Raw genomic sequence first — 14,446 nt, forward strand, 5'->3', positions numbered from 1 at the left:
ACCCCCCCCCCCCCCCACACACACACACACACACACACACAAAATGTCTTCCTTCTTTATTTTAGGTGGCAAAAAAATCTAACAAACTTTGATAACTATTGAGGATACTCTTATCTCTACAATTCTCTCTTCCTTTAAAAAGTCGACTATACTCCAACATAATCAAATTTGTAATTTTGTCACTATTTTTTCAACATATCTACAATTTCAACTCACTATCAAAAGCAAGTCAGGCTTTCATATTACATTCAGTAATAATAAATTAATTATAAAGTACGGAGTAATAATTTTTATTTATTTTTTTTTAAAAAGGTACAAAAGGCCACTCAAGTTTACAAGCTTTCAAACAAAGAAAGTTTTCAAACGAAGTGAAAAAAAAAAAAAAACAAAAGGAAAATGTCACCTCATCTTGCAAAGATAAAATTTGCTTAACATATTAAAATGGACTAATTTTTTCTCTCTTTTTTTTTCTTTGATAAGTTCAAGTGCCTAATTAGAATTTTATTAATTTTCTAATAAATAAAATCTTTTACATTTCAGACTTGGGCTCAGCAGCCATAATTTGATAGATTTTTCTCCAATGCAATTAACCTTTAAGTTACTAATTTTTACTGTTCAAAAGACTAACACAAAAGTGGCTGTAGTTTAGTGGTGAGAATTCCACGTTGTGGCCGTGGAGACCTGGGCTCGAATCCCAGCAGCCACAAAATTTTTATAATTTTGCATTTCCCCAGACCCCAGTCCAGTTACGTACCCAATATCTGGGCACCAATACACTCATCTTTATTCACTCAGTATTTGTGCCCCCAGTTCACTCAAAATTAATTTAAAAATTATTATTATTATTATTATTATTATTATTATTACTAGTATTTTCACCCGTGCGTTACACAGAATGAATTTGTTATAATATTTTAAGAATATTTGAATCGATATACAATTATATAAATTATAACAATGGATATTATATATTGCAATTAGCCAAAATTGTTTAAACCAGTTGAAAAATGACTGATCAATCATTTAACAAACGCTTCCAAAAAGTACTTTTTTTTTTCTCAAAATATCGCACTATCATTACTTAGGCTGAATTTATCCCTGTAATATCCTCTCACTTTAGATACTGGTAAATAAAATAAGTCATGAGATATGTTTCCCTGAAAGTGAATTTTAAGTCTCTAACAATTGAGAGATGATCGCTTCTCTATCTAAGAAATAGAGCCAACGGCAAACCTTTAATCGGATGTCGTGAGAAGGCAAAAATATTCAATTTTTTTTTAGTACTACTAACTCTGTTACAATGTAGTATCTGTTCATGGCTCGAACCCACTCCATCATCCATGTGAGAGTGTAAATCGGGACAACGAGTGCCATTAGACCACAAATTCTTTGCACAAAAATATTCAATTGATCCAATCGAACACACCTTCTTTGTGTCCTTCTCTCCTCAAACTTATTAATTTCATCTCATTGTGTCACTAATTCTAGTTGGTGTTGGCTCATTGACACCATGAGTTAACTAACTCATCAGTTATTAATTTACCTATTTAGGTTTTATACCTTTATAGTAGGACAAGTGAAATAAATATCAGGAATAATAATTCAATTTGTACCATCTTTTATGCAATTTTAAATATAAAATAAAAACAAAATACTTATTAAAGATTATTCATCTCATTTTATGTGTCTAGTTCGATTAATAAAGTTTGACTGAAGTTATTTTTAATTCAACCTTTCATAATATTAAGTTTAGTATTAGTATATATGGAGTAAAATTCATATATTTAGAAACTACATTAAAATTACTATTAAATTTAAAAATAGAGCTAATTTTATTTTTGGTCATAGATTTATATGTAGCAGTCCATTTTTAGTCATTCTGTTTTCATAACATCCCCCATCGGTCCGAGTATTATTGTGGCATGACCATTTTTATCATTCGTCAAGAAAATTATTAAATTGTTGTTAAATACAAGGTTATTTTGATATGTTTTATACAAAGTGAGTTGACCCGTTATATTTTTATTTTTATTTTAAAAAAAATATAATTGAAGACCTAAATGCCTTTATATTTTATGAAATTTAAACGATTTTGTTGATGGGGGACTAAAAATGTCATGCCACAATAATACTAGAACCAAAAGGAGATGTTTTGAAAAAAAGTACTAAAAGTGGATTACCATATATAAATCTAGGACCAAAAATGAAATTAACTCTTTAAAATAATTAAAAATTAGTAAAAAAAAAAGCAAAGAAAAAAGAGTTGATTTAACAAAAGAATAGTAAACATGACAAGTAAAATAAAATAGCGGGGTAACTAATATGATTGAATGATATAATTAATTATCTAAGAACCATGAATGTCTAGCCAAAAAGTATTTTTAGTAAAGAAATTCTTTTTTTTTTTTTTTTTGGAATCTTCCAAGTATATAAGTATATTACACAATAAATCCCTAGACACACAAGAAGTGCCTTCCCATCCTTTTTGAATTGGTTCTCTATTTCTATTATCCCCTTTATTTATTTATTTATTTGGGGTTGGGGTTGGGGGGAAGGAGGTTAAAAAAGATATTTATATTTGACAAAATATTAAAATATAACTATATGGTCATTTGAGTTTAGATCTTTAGTAATGTAACCATGGTTGCAGTAGGCGCTAGGCGCTAGTCGAGCGGTAGAGTAGTGCCTAGCGTCTAAGCGGTCTAGGCGGCGCCTAGGCGGTAACTAAGTGGTTCTAGGCAGCGACCTATAAAAACAAAAAATTAAATCATGTGTGTGGGTGTATGTCATATATTATATTATATACATTATATATATCTCTTACTTCTCTTACTTATATAAATAAATAAATTTAAATATATATAAATATAATAATAAAATTAAAAAGACCGACTCGCTCGAGTTAACTCGGCTAACTCTGCCGAGTTGGGTGAGTTAACTCGGCCAAATTCGGCCTAGTCAGCCGCCAACTCGGCCCAGTCGGCCGAGTTAGGCGCTAGGCGGCCTCCTAGGCGGCCGGCCACCTAAGCGGACGCCTAGGGAGCAATTCGCCTCGATCTAGGAGCGCCTAGCGCATAGGCGGGTACCTAGGTGGTTTAGGCGGAGATTTTTGCATCAGTGAATGTAACACTAGGTTTATGATGAAGTTGAACAAGATATAAAATAGTAAATGTAAATACAAATTTGTGACACTATCATAAGTCACATAAGTTGAGACATTTATATCATGTTTAGCAATTGAAAAAAAAAATCTACTTATCCGATAAAAAGAAAAAGAAAACAAAAAAGAAAAATGGAGTTGATTCAATATAAGATGAAATGCTCTTGAAATTCAAAAATAAATAAAAACAAATTCTTCATTTTTCTAGCTTGAATAATACTTTTATCATAAAAATTGAATAATAAAAATAATAATTTCTTTGCATTTTTTTATTTACATAATAATTATCTACACTTTTGCTTTCCAATTAGAAAAATAAAAGCTATAGAAAAAGTGAAATGTTGGAAACAATTCCATTACTAAACTAGCCCTATACTACTTTTTGCACATTTGAAAAGGGTGCTAATTTCATTAGCGCACGACTTATAATTTAATTTTAGAAAAAAATAAAAATCTATTCATCTATTGTAAGGTTGGTAAACCTGACAATGCTATAAACGTTATTAATTAATGTTATATTATATTATATTTTGAAATTGGTTATGGGAGTTTAGTGAATATTGGTCAAGCAGACAACTTTATGGCAGAACGGTGGGCCTGAGGGAGGGCCTACGGTTCTGTTATAAGAGGAGAATTCGACGGGTTATCATGGAGATGGACTCAGAAGGGGTGATCGAAGTGATGAAAAATGCTAAAGAGAGATGAGGTTTGACATACTTTGGTGGATGACTGTTTGCTTCTCACTAACAGCTTAGAAGATATTTCCTTAACCCACGTCTTGAGAGAAGGAAATAAGTGTGCAGATTTTCTTACCAATCTTGGTCTCTTAGAAGGGAGTGAGGGACTTCGATTCTTGATTTCCCTCAGAGGAGATATCGCTACTTCTTGCGAGTGATGCTGCTTCGTAGAGTTCGGTAGTGCTGAAGCTTACCCTCTCGTAATTCACCAAAAAAAAAATTTGAAATTGAGTTGGAGTTACAAGGATGTAAGAAAAAAATATCAACGGATGCAATTGTGACGGGATAGTATTAAGATTCGATTTTAAAAATGGGAGAGTATTTCAGAATATAGATATCGTCTCATTGTTTCTTTAATATGATATAAATAAAATTTGTTTACAATATTATAAATTAAAAAAAGTGATAATGACAATGTTATTAAACAATGAGAATAAAACCATCAAGCAATTTACAAAAACACAATGTGCTCTTCTCTACTTAGTAATAGGATATTAGGATTTCTCTATAACATATACTCCGAATAATCGAATATGCAACTAAACTAACCTCCACTTCACTCTATGGGCTTCCGACTTGGCCACAATCATATTCTCTCCTCTCGTTGGAGTTGCAGAATTGGCGACCATCTTCCCCGCTTTCTCCCTTTCCACTATAATCTCAGGTACTTCAACTTCCAACAAAGCAACCATGAAAATTTTGTAAAGAATGCTTTTTTTTTTTTTTTTTTTTTGGATGCATTTTTGAGTTTTATTGATTTTCCGAATGATGGGGTTTGTGTATTTGTGGGTCTGTTCGTACCCATTGCCCGGAAAAGGAATGGGGCATCTTTTAAAATGCGTATTATTTTTGGGGGGAAATTGTTTTCTTGATTCTGTGAATGGCCAGATTGTGTATTTGCTTATAGTTGTAGGTACAGTGGTAGAAATCAAGAGGAAATGGACCAAGTGGTTATTGATGGCTCAGAGTCAGAGGTGGTGGTGGGTAACACTGTGTCACTCCACAAGAAAATATGTGCTATTCGCAGTGCAGGACCTTCAAAGCTCCAGGTTTTCTTACATTTGTGTTTTTTATGGTATGAGTTACTTTAAAGAATTGATCAATGCATGTGATTTGTGGTCCAATTTCTGTTTGGTTTTCTTAACTGGATGGTGTTTTGACAATTTTGTAGTTTTGTTAGTTGGGAACAAATTTTGCTGTTGTGTTGACGCGTGAACATGATTAAGTTTACTGTGATTTAAGGGTATAGTTTCCAAATGTTTGTTTAAGGAATGGCGGTGGAAGCTCATCGAAACATGAATGGCCTCAAACGGTTTAGGACAAACGTCAAAAAGCTTTCATCAAGAGTGGTAGAGGTGAAACAGAGCGGAGTAGCAAAGAGATACATATAACCCATAGGAATTAAGATAGCCCCAAAAATATACAACAATGATCACTTGAAGAAGAGGAACAATCTAGTGTAGGTAGTTTGACAGGAAGATTGCTGGAGAGAGAAAGAGAAATATGAGAAAAATTGAATGGAGTTGTGGCAGCGTAGGCGACATTTGAGGAGGACTCTACTACGGGCTTCCTAGCGGTGGGTTGTGACAGGGTCCTGAATAGTGCAGTGGTTATAGTTTGCAAAGGCAGCCACTAGAAAGGTTGGAACCAAGAAGACAGTCACACTAAGCACTGATTACATTGCCAGAAAACATTGATTTTACTCAGAAAAATCGAAAAATGCCCTAGGATATGTAGGGTTTGATACCATGTTGAGATTGAGGGAATGAAAGGCCTGGTAACGAATAGCCACCACTGGCTAGTTAGGCGGAAGCAAAATATGTGAGAAACCAATGAAAGAGATAATATAACGAATATATTAGAATAAAGGATTACAATAGATTGCCTCTCTGTGTTTCTATGTATTGAATTGTATTGAGATCCTAAATATAGGAACTTTGGAGATTAAACCCACTCCTACAGAAACCAAAGCTATTCCTACTAGGAATAGAACTAGAGTTTCCTATTATTTGACTTGAGCTACAATGCTACATGTAGTTTTTGGATGGAAACATTGGTGAATTTCTTGATTAATATTTTATCATTCCACACTTGTACACACTTGAATGGAAGAAGAATAATACCTAATGCCTATTTGGTGACTATGCTTTACAGCGGTGAGCATTGGGTAGTGAAGTAAAATGTCTGTAAACTTTAACTGAGATGAGAATGCTAAAAAAATTGTATAATTTCAAAAAAAAGGAATATATTAGGAAAATAATTTATTTGTATAAGATGCGTATCCGTATTATTCTTTTTAATAGGAAAGGATGGGGAGCATGAGGGCAAGGGAAAGGATGTAGGATATACATTTGTTGTACTCTGTATTTGTTTCTAGCAAGATGTGTACTTTTTATTCTTTTGGTGTTCTCCTTGGATCATCAGTGTAACTGAGAGTTGTTTTTAGTATTTCTGGACGGGAATACTGGCAGATTCTATGATTAATACTTTTAATTCTACATACATATATGTACACCCTGGTTTGCATTGTGAATTTTAATGTTTTACCATTCTATTGCTTCATCCACAATTCCACATACTGTTCATATGATGATTTATAAATCACTAGGTAATTGCGGATTTTGATGCAACCTTAACGAAATTTTGGATAAATGGATGTCGAGGGCAAAGTAAGTCACCAAGTTTGACTACTTTTTTTTTTGGGGCAATGAGATTATTAGGTATAAATATAGGCATTTTGATCAAAGGCGGTTTATTATCAAAAGAATGTATATTTTTATTTCCAGTCTCAAGTGAGTGACATGTTTAAAACAAAATCTGTAGGCAGTCATAGCCTTTTGCAACAGGATGATCCGGGATACAATATCAAGAGGCAGAATTTATATGACTATTATCATCCATTAGAATTTAACCCAGCAATACCGCTTGATGAGAAGGCCAAGCTCATGGAAGAGTGGTATGTGTCTTGGCTACTGTAACCTTCCAATGCACTTTGCGAAACTCGCAAGCTTCTTTGAATAATAATGCTCTGTGCTGTAGACTCTCGTAAATTTAGTATCTGCATTCTCTATTAGCTCGAAGGCCCATCTTTTAATTTGATAATGTTTGAATAGAGTCTGCTTTGGTTTTAGTATCTGAAAGTTTGGACTCATTTCTGCAGGTGGGGAAAAACACATGGCCTTCTTATTGAAGGAGGTCTTACATATGACGCTATTAGGAATTCCGTTGCAAATGCGAATATTGCTTTCAGAGATGGCGTTGTTGAACTTTTCGAACTTCTAGAGGTGAATTTTTATCTATCGGATGCTGTTCTTTTGTTTTTGACTTTTGTAGATATATCTGCCATGTACAAACCAAACATAATTTGATGCAAGAGGTTTCATTCTTTGATGTTAAACGAGTTAATACCCAATTTAGTCCTTGACTATAGTGTTTTTTCTCGATTTAGTCCTAATTGACTTTTTGTGCTTAATTGAGTCTTGGACTTCGATGGTTTTACCTAATTGAGTCCTCTGTCAGCGTTCCGTCTGTTGGCTGTTAGAATCAAGGACTAAATCGAGTAAAACAACTATAGTCGAGGACTACATTGGACAAAACCATTATATTCGGGGACTAAATTGGGTATTAATAGAGGGGAAATTACCAAGCTATCTTAACATAAGACTTAATAAGGTAAAACCATCAAAGTCTAGGACTCAATTAAGCACAAAAAAGTCATTTAGGACTAAATCGAAAAATCCCACTATAGTTGAGGACTAAATTGGGTATTAACTTGATGTTAAACTAATGGTAAAATAAAAAATTTAAACATTTATTTGGTAAAACCACTTATGATGCCTAATTATGTACAAAATGGAATGGATTGACAAATAAATTGGTGGAGTTTTTTCTGCAATAACTTGCAGGAGAGAAATGTGCCTGTTCTCATATTTTCTGCTGGTCTAGCTGACATAATAGAGGAGGTTAGTTCTTAAGGCCCTCTGATGAGTTGCTTGATAGTGTACAAAAACAGACATTGCTAGCAAGGCTGCCCAATTTGGTTTTACGTGTGATGCCTTTTCGCTTTCTTTGCCAGGTGCTAAGGCAGAAACTACGTAGATCATTCAAGAATATCAGGGTTGTATCCAATCGGATGGTGTTCGATGAGAATGGCAACTTACTGCGTTTTAAAGGTATCATTCTCGTTCAAAATGACCCCTTGTATTTCATAAAAAAGTCGCTTTTGCTATATTGGTGAATGTTTAGACTCACTTACTCTAAGCAACATTAGATGTGTTTTGCAGGTAAGTTGATTCATGTTCTCAACAAGAACGAGCATGCACTCGACATGGCTGAGCCTCTTCACGATCAATTTGGTGAAGACAAGGGAATGTGTAACGAGGAATCTTCCCTAAAGCAGAGGACTAACGTTTTGCTTCTTGGTGACCACATCGGAGACCTGGGAATGTCTGATGGTCTGAATTATGAAACGCGAATTTCTGTTGGGTTTCTGTAAGTGGAATCTGCCTTATCTCACCAATAAAACTTATATATCATATTTCTGCACACATCCCTCTCCTCTACCTTCCAGAGCTCCGTAAATAAGAACATGAAGTTGGCTGATATTCGAAAAAAAATCATTGCAGCAACCACAACATTGAGGATTCCCTCGATAGCTACAGGAAAGCATTCGACGTCCTCTATCTGGTATATCACTTATTTTTGCTTTTCTTGAGACTTGTTTTCACATCAGAACTGTTGGGCAGAGGCCGGTGAAGGGTCAAGTCCAGCAATTGGTGGCCAGGGGGATTGTTAGGCGGAGGCCGGTGAAGGGTCAAGTCCAGCAATTGGTGGCCAGGGGGATTGTTGGGCGGAGGCCGGTGAAGGGCCAAGCCCAGCAACCTGCCTCTCGAAAATGTGGCGGTATATAAAGAAATAAAGTTGCGGCTTCGCTGTGAGCTATAGCTTTTGACGTAGCGTTAAGCGCTTGATCCTAACAAGAGCATATCTAAATCCATTGCAAGCATCAATATCTTCCTTTTATCTGTTCTGATTTCATCGTGTCGCAGAACGATGCTTCCATGGATGGAGTAGTCAAGCTGGCCTCTCATCTCTGTTCTACATGAACAAGATCAAACTGCAGCCTGCAACCCTATCACAGAAATGAAAAGCTTTTTATGTTGGTCTAGATGCATTTCCTGGTGACTGGTTTTCCTAATATAGCAGATTTTGGGCTACATTCTGTTAAAAATAATAGTGCCCTGTAAGTTTTCTCATTGTAAGGGCCCTGTTATAGGGCTCAATTTGTGAAATGAACAATTTTTTTTTTTTTTTTTGAAAACAAATGAACAAAATTATATCATGGACCTAGTTCATGGTATTGTATGGATTTAGGCTCACATATATAATACTGTAAATTTATCACAAATTCAATAATACTGCTGGTTTATTGGAAATTTGGAATGATACTAATTGATCAATCATCATTTCAATAAATTATTCTCTATTTTTTTTTTGTATAAATAAAATCCATGTATAAAAATATATTGCTAACAAATTTTGTTGGGATCTTTTAAATGATATCTGTAGTGATTTTTTTTTCTTCAAATATATGGTTTTAATAGTTGTGTGATGGACCTATGGACGGGGAATTGCCCAAATCGGATCAGTTATTTCCTGCCTCATCTCTGCATGAAATTTCAGATGTCCGGAAGGTGTTGGCATTCTGTGAGGGGATGTCATATCTGCTCAGAAATGTTATGTCCGAGTGGGACCTCCAAAGTGAATACAATTTCAAAATGAAGGGATGAGTAGAAAAAGGAGCAACTCGAGCTTTCTGAGGAAGCGGAAGAGGTGCCTTTGGATGAAGCCACCCTGATCATGTCATTAAGATCACGAAGGCGTTGAGTGTCGAGCTGCGAGATGCTGTTTTGGGAATATTAAGATAATATACCTACATCTTCGCTTCGCATGGGGACCGGATAATATGCTTGAGATAGATCGCTCGGTGATCTGCCACTGGTAAGCCGTTAACCCAATTACAAGACCGGTAAAGCAAAAGCAACGTCATTTTTTGTTTGACTGACAAGAATTCGTCAAGGCGCTGATTAATCGCCGCCTTGACACCTTAGGATCTATACGCCTCCCGATCGCCTGATTAGCTCCTAGCGATTTTTTCAACAATGCTTGTAATATATGAATTTTAAAGGATCAAATTGCATTATTTTACTCTCTCAAGTGTTGTATGTGTATTGTTTCTGTTCACTTAAAAACATATAATTATATGACAAATAATACAAATTCCTACAATGTCTTATAACTCCAAATGATTTTGGTTATGTTAAATAAAATAGTAATGTGTTTAAATGATTTTTCTAATAATACTAAACGTACTTGAAAGGACTAAAATTCACAATTCAAAAAAGAAGGTAGCTTTTGTAGCTCAGTTGGTTAGAGCACCCGTTTAGTAAGCGGGAGATCTTGAGTTCAACTCTCAACAAGAGCAACTCGTAATCATAAATATAAGACTTGTTTGTTAAATCTAAATTGTATAATTTGCATAATAATTCGTTGAATTATAAAAAATTTAATAGTTATTGTTTCAAATAATTATTAATAGTGTGCGAGGTCGGATATTATCCATGGAGCACACAACATCCTCTATAACAATTCATCTTTGTTATTCAAACACACTTGTGAAACTCTTTTGATTTTGTTTTGTGATCCAATCTCGGTATTTTACACTAGTTACATCCTCGAATTTATCATAGTATGAGATAGTCTAGTTCGATAACTTGTAGTCCCTAAAATAAAAATCCGTAGTGTTTTAAAAATTCATCATTTATTAAGAAAGTAGGTGTTACGAATGTACCTCTTAATCATCATCCAAAGAGACTATTGCCTTCATGTCAAAAAATTGTAAATTCAATATGGGCAAAATAGTCATTTAGAATAACGAGATAGCCACCTCAATATATATTTTAAAAAGTACACTTGTAATCAGTGTAGCAAAGATCTCGCCTAAACGTCGGCTGACGGCTTAGCGTATCACCATAGCTGGTGGTATAAGCGGTCGGCCAGCTAGGCGACCGACAAGGCGTCATAATTGTTGATCGCATAATCTTCCTTGGCACCGACTAGGTCCCCTAGGCACCGATTAGGCCACCTAGTCGACTGATGAGTTAGTGTTTTTTTAAACGAATAATTTCACTCAATGAAATCATTTTGAGCGAAATAACCCAAAATTGTTCAAACTCTAGATGTTTTTTTTGTTAATATTTAATGTTTTAGTATTATATATTTCAGTATTAAATAGTTTATAAATATCAAGTCTTAAAAATAAACAAATGTTTTAACCAAATATTTTTTAATAAAGGACACGGGCTCCTAGGCGCTGATTAATCGCCGCCTTGACACCTTAGGATCTATGCGCCTCCCGGTCGCCTGATGAGCTCCTAGCGATTTTTTCAACAATGCTTGTAATATCTGATGAGCTCCTAGCGATTTTTTCAACAATGCTTGTAATATATGAATTTTAAAGGATCAAATTGCATTATTTTACTCTAATATATGAATTTTAAAGGATCAAATTGCATTATTTTACTCTCTCGAGTGTTGTATGTGTATTGTTTCTTTTCACGTAAAAACATATAATTATATGAAAAATAATACAAATTCCTACAATGTCTTATAACTCCAAATAATTTTGGCTATGTTAAATAAAAGAGTCTTATAACTCCAAATAATTTTGGCTATGTTAAATAAAAGAGTAATGTGTTTCCAAATAATTTTGGCTATGTTAAATAAAAGAGTAATGTGTTTAAATGATTTTTCTAATAATACTAAACGTACTTGAAAGGACTAAAATTCACAATTTAAAAAAGAAGGTAGCTCTTGTAGCTCAGTTGGTTAGGGCACCCGTTTAGTAAGCGGGAGGTCTTGAGTTCAACTCTCAATAAGAGCAACTCGTAATCATAAATATAAGACTTGTTTGTTAAATCCAAATTGTATAATTTGCATAATAATTCGTTGAATTATAAAAAATTTAATAGTTATTGTTTCAAATAATTATTAATAGTGTGCGAGGTCGGATATTATCCATGGAGCACACAACATCCTCTATATTAGGACTCTCTGAGTTTGAGTCCTAATGAGTTTGAGTCACGTTAGGACTAATATCCATGGAGCACACAACATCCCCTATATTAGGACTCTCTCTCTGAGTTTGAGTCACGTTAGGACTAATATCCATGGAGCACACAACATCCTCTATATTAGGACTCTCTCTCTGAGTGAGTTTGAGTCACGTTAGGACTAATATCCATGGAGCACACAACATCCTCTATATTAGGACTCTCTGAGTTTGAGTCACGTTAGGACTAGCTATCCTAGGTTTATTTACGGCTCTGTTAATTCTTCCGAACGGACCGTTTCTGATGCAGCTATTTCTTCTGCGGTTTCTTCAGCAGCCGCTTCTCTGTCTGCTGCGCATCACTATGTTAGCATTAAGCTAACGAACAAGAATTTCTTGTTTTGGAGGACGCAGGTTATTCCGTTTCTTCGTGGGCACGACCTCATGGGTTTCGTTGATGGCACGAACTCTTGCCCTAATCGTTTTCTTCCCGTTTCTGAAGGCTCCTCCGCTGTTGCTGCTCTACCCAACCCGCTGCATGCTTCATGGGTGCGCCAAGATCAGGCGGTCCTTAGCATGTTAATCTCTTCACTTTCGTCGGAAGTTATGTACCTCGCAATTGGTTGCACTACGTCGCGTGATCTCTGGTTGGCGCTTGAGCAGGCTCTCGCTTCTTCTAGTCAAGCTCGGATTATGCATATTCTTGGACAGCTGCAAACAATACGCCAAGGTGATGCCTCCGCCGTCGACTACATTGCTCGTGCGCAAGTTATGGTGGAAGATCTAGCTCTTGCTGGCCGTGCGGTTCCTTTGGAGGATCAGAATATGTATATTTTCAGAGGTTTACGTTCAGAATATCACTCTGTCGTAGCCTCTTGAGGTCAGCCGGTGCGTCTTCCCAAACTCGCCGATCTCCTTGGCTCGCATGAGTTCGCTACCGGTGATAGTTATGGCAGTGTTCCAGCCCCTGCAGTTGCGGCTTTTGTTGGCCAGCGTGGTAGTGGAGGTCGTTCGCGGTCTTGGCGTGGCGGATCGAATCGCCGCGGTGGGAATCAGTCACGTGGCGGTGCTGTTTTCACCGACCAGCAGCAGCAGCAGGGCGGTGGTGTGCAGCGTGGACGTGGCTCGCATGGCGGTGGCAGGTCACGTGGGCGACGTGGTGGTAATTGGCAGCCTCAATGCCAATTATGTGGCAATTATGGCCATCTTGCACCAGCCTGTTTTTCTTTAATTGGTCGTGGACTCCAAGCTCATTTAACATATGCTGAGGATGAGCCGAATCTTATGTCTGACACGCATCTTTGGATTCCAGACACTGGGGCGACAAATCACGCGACCCCTGATATTGCTGCGCTCTCTATATTTGAAGAGTACACTGGTGGTGATGCTCTTCGAGTTGGTGATGGTATAGGTTTGCTTATTAGTCATACTGGTCATGCTTCTTTTTCTACCCCGTCTAAAGTATTTAGGATGTCTGATATTTTACATGTTCCTGGTTTGTCTTCCTCTATTTTATCTGTGCAACGCTTTGCAAAAGATAATAAAGTCTTTTTTGAGTTTCATCCATCCTTTTTTGTTGTGAAGGATATAGCAACCAAGGCAATTCTTCTTCGCGGCAATAGTTGCGGTGGTCTCTACACGCTGCCCATTCCGAAAAACAGTCCCCGTGCGTTTATCTCGTCCCGTGCTTCCTCTTCCGTATGGCATGATCGTTTGGGACATCCTCATCAACGAGTCTTAGATCGTATTCTTCCTTTTTGTTCTGTTAGTGGTTCTAGTCGCAATAATCGTTGTACTTCTTCTTTGTGTTCTGCGTGTCAATTGGGCAAGTCTGCTCGTTTCCCTTTGCCACATGTAGACTCTGTTAGTTCGAATATTCTTGATTTGATTTATACTGATATTTGGGGACCAGCTCCTGTTTTGTCTTCTTCTGGTTATCGTTATTTTGTTCTTTTTGTTGATGACCATTCTCGTTACACGTGGTATTATCCTATGAAATTGAAGTCTGACTTGTATGCCATTTTTGACAAGTTTCGTGCCTTAGTTGAACGGTCATTTAATCGCAAAATTAAGGCTATTCAGTCTGACTTAGGAGCTGAATACAAAAAGTTACATACTGTTCTTCTTCAGTTAGGGATTAATCATAGACAATCCTGTGCCTACACTCATGAACAGAATGGTCGTGTTGAGAGGAAGCACAGGCATATTGTCGAAACTGGTCTTACTCTTATGGCTCGTGCGTCTGTTCCATCTCGTTTTTGGGACTTTGCTTTTGAAACTGCTGTTTACTTGATTAATAGAATGCCATCTAGTGTTTTGCAGAAGTCCAGTCCTCATTTATTGTTACATAAATCTTCTCCCTCATACTCTTTTCTTCGTGTGTTTGGTTGTCTTTGTTATCCTCACTTGCGTCCTTATAATCGTCACAAAATGTCGTAT

General features: G+C 36.2%; 1 protein-coding gene and 3 non-coding genes across 5 annotated transcripts; all 4 read left to right on the forward strand.

Moving 5' to 3' along the window:
* The first annotated feature begins 634 nt into the window (after positions 1 to 634).
* On the forward strand, positions 635 to 706 carry TRNAH-GUG. The gene has a single exon. It is a non-coding gene; the product is annotated as a tRNA-His (tRNA).
* Positions 707 to 4,405: 3,699 nt separating this feature from the next.
* Positions 4,406 to 9,332, forward strand: LOC116020950 (cytosolic 5'-nucleotidase 3-like). 2 transcript variants are annotated; one of them, XM_031261523.1, is made up of 10 exons: positions 4,406 to 4,561; positions 4,811 to 4,946; positions 6,506 to 6,566; positions 6,721 to 6,853; positions 7,058 to 7,181; positions 7,803 to 7,859; positions 7,973 to 8,069; positions 8,181 to 8,388; positions 8,523 to 8,583; positions 8,946 to 9,332. In XM_031261523.1, exons 1-10 carry the CDS (start codon positions 4,461 to 4,463, stop codon positions 9,000 to 9,002), a joined length of 1,035 nt encoding a protein of 344 aa, XP_031117383.1. In that variant the 5' UTR covers positions 4,406 to 4,460; the 3' UTR covers positions 9,003 to 9,332. The 2 variants fall into 2 exon arrangements, with proteins under 2 accessions (XP_031117383.1, XP_031117382.1); XM_031261522.1 differs by having other exon boundaries at positions 4,409 to 4,561; positions 4,805 to 4,946.
* A 975-nt stretch (positions 9,333 to 10,307) lies between these two features.
* TRNAT-AGU lies at positions 10,308 to 10,381 on the forward strand. Its single transcript has one exon. It is a non-coding gene; the product is annotated as a tRNA-Thr (tRNA).
* Positions 10,382 to 11,765: 1,384 nt separating this feature from the next.
* Positions 11,766 to 11,839, forward strand: TRNAT-AGU. Its single transcript has one exon. It is a non-coding gene; the product is annotated as a tRNA-Thr (tRNA).
* The last annotated feature ends 2,607 nt before the right edge of the window (positions 11,840 to 14,446 follow it).

This window comes from Ipomoea triloba, chromosome 5, assembly GCF_003576645.1.
Source record: "Ipomoea triloba cultivar NCNSP0323 chromosome 5, ASM357664v1".
In the NCBI taxonomy this organism is placed as follows: Eukaryota; Viridiplantae; Streptophyta; class Magnoliopsida; order Solanales; family Convolvulaceae; genus Ipomoea; species Ipomoea triloba.

What these genes read in the sequence shown, in the direction of transcription:
- LOC116020950 (XM_031261522.1), top strand. Translation starts at nt 4,461, where the DNA reads ATGGGCTTCCGACTTGGCCACAATCATATTCTCTCCTCTCGTTGGAGT. An exon ending in GCCAAGCTCATGGAAGAGTG is followed by an intron (nt 6,854 to 7,057) that starts GTATGTGTCTTG and finishes TCATTTCTGCAG; the next exon opens with GTGGGGAAAAACACATGGCC. An exon ending in TAGCTGACATAATAGAGGAG is followed by an intron (nt 7,860 to 7,972) that starts GTTAGTTCTTAA and finishes TTTCTTTGCCAG; the next exon opens with GTGCTAAGGCAGAAACTACG.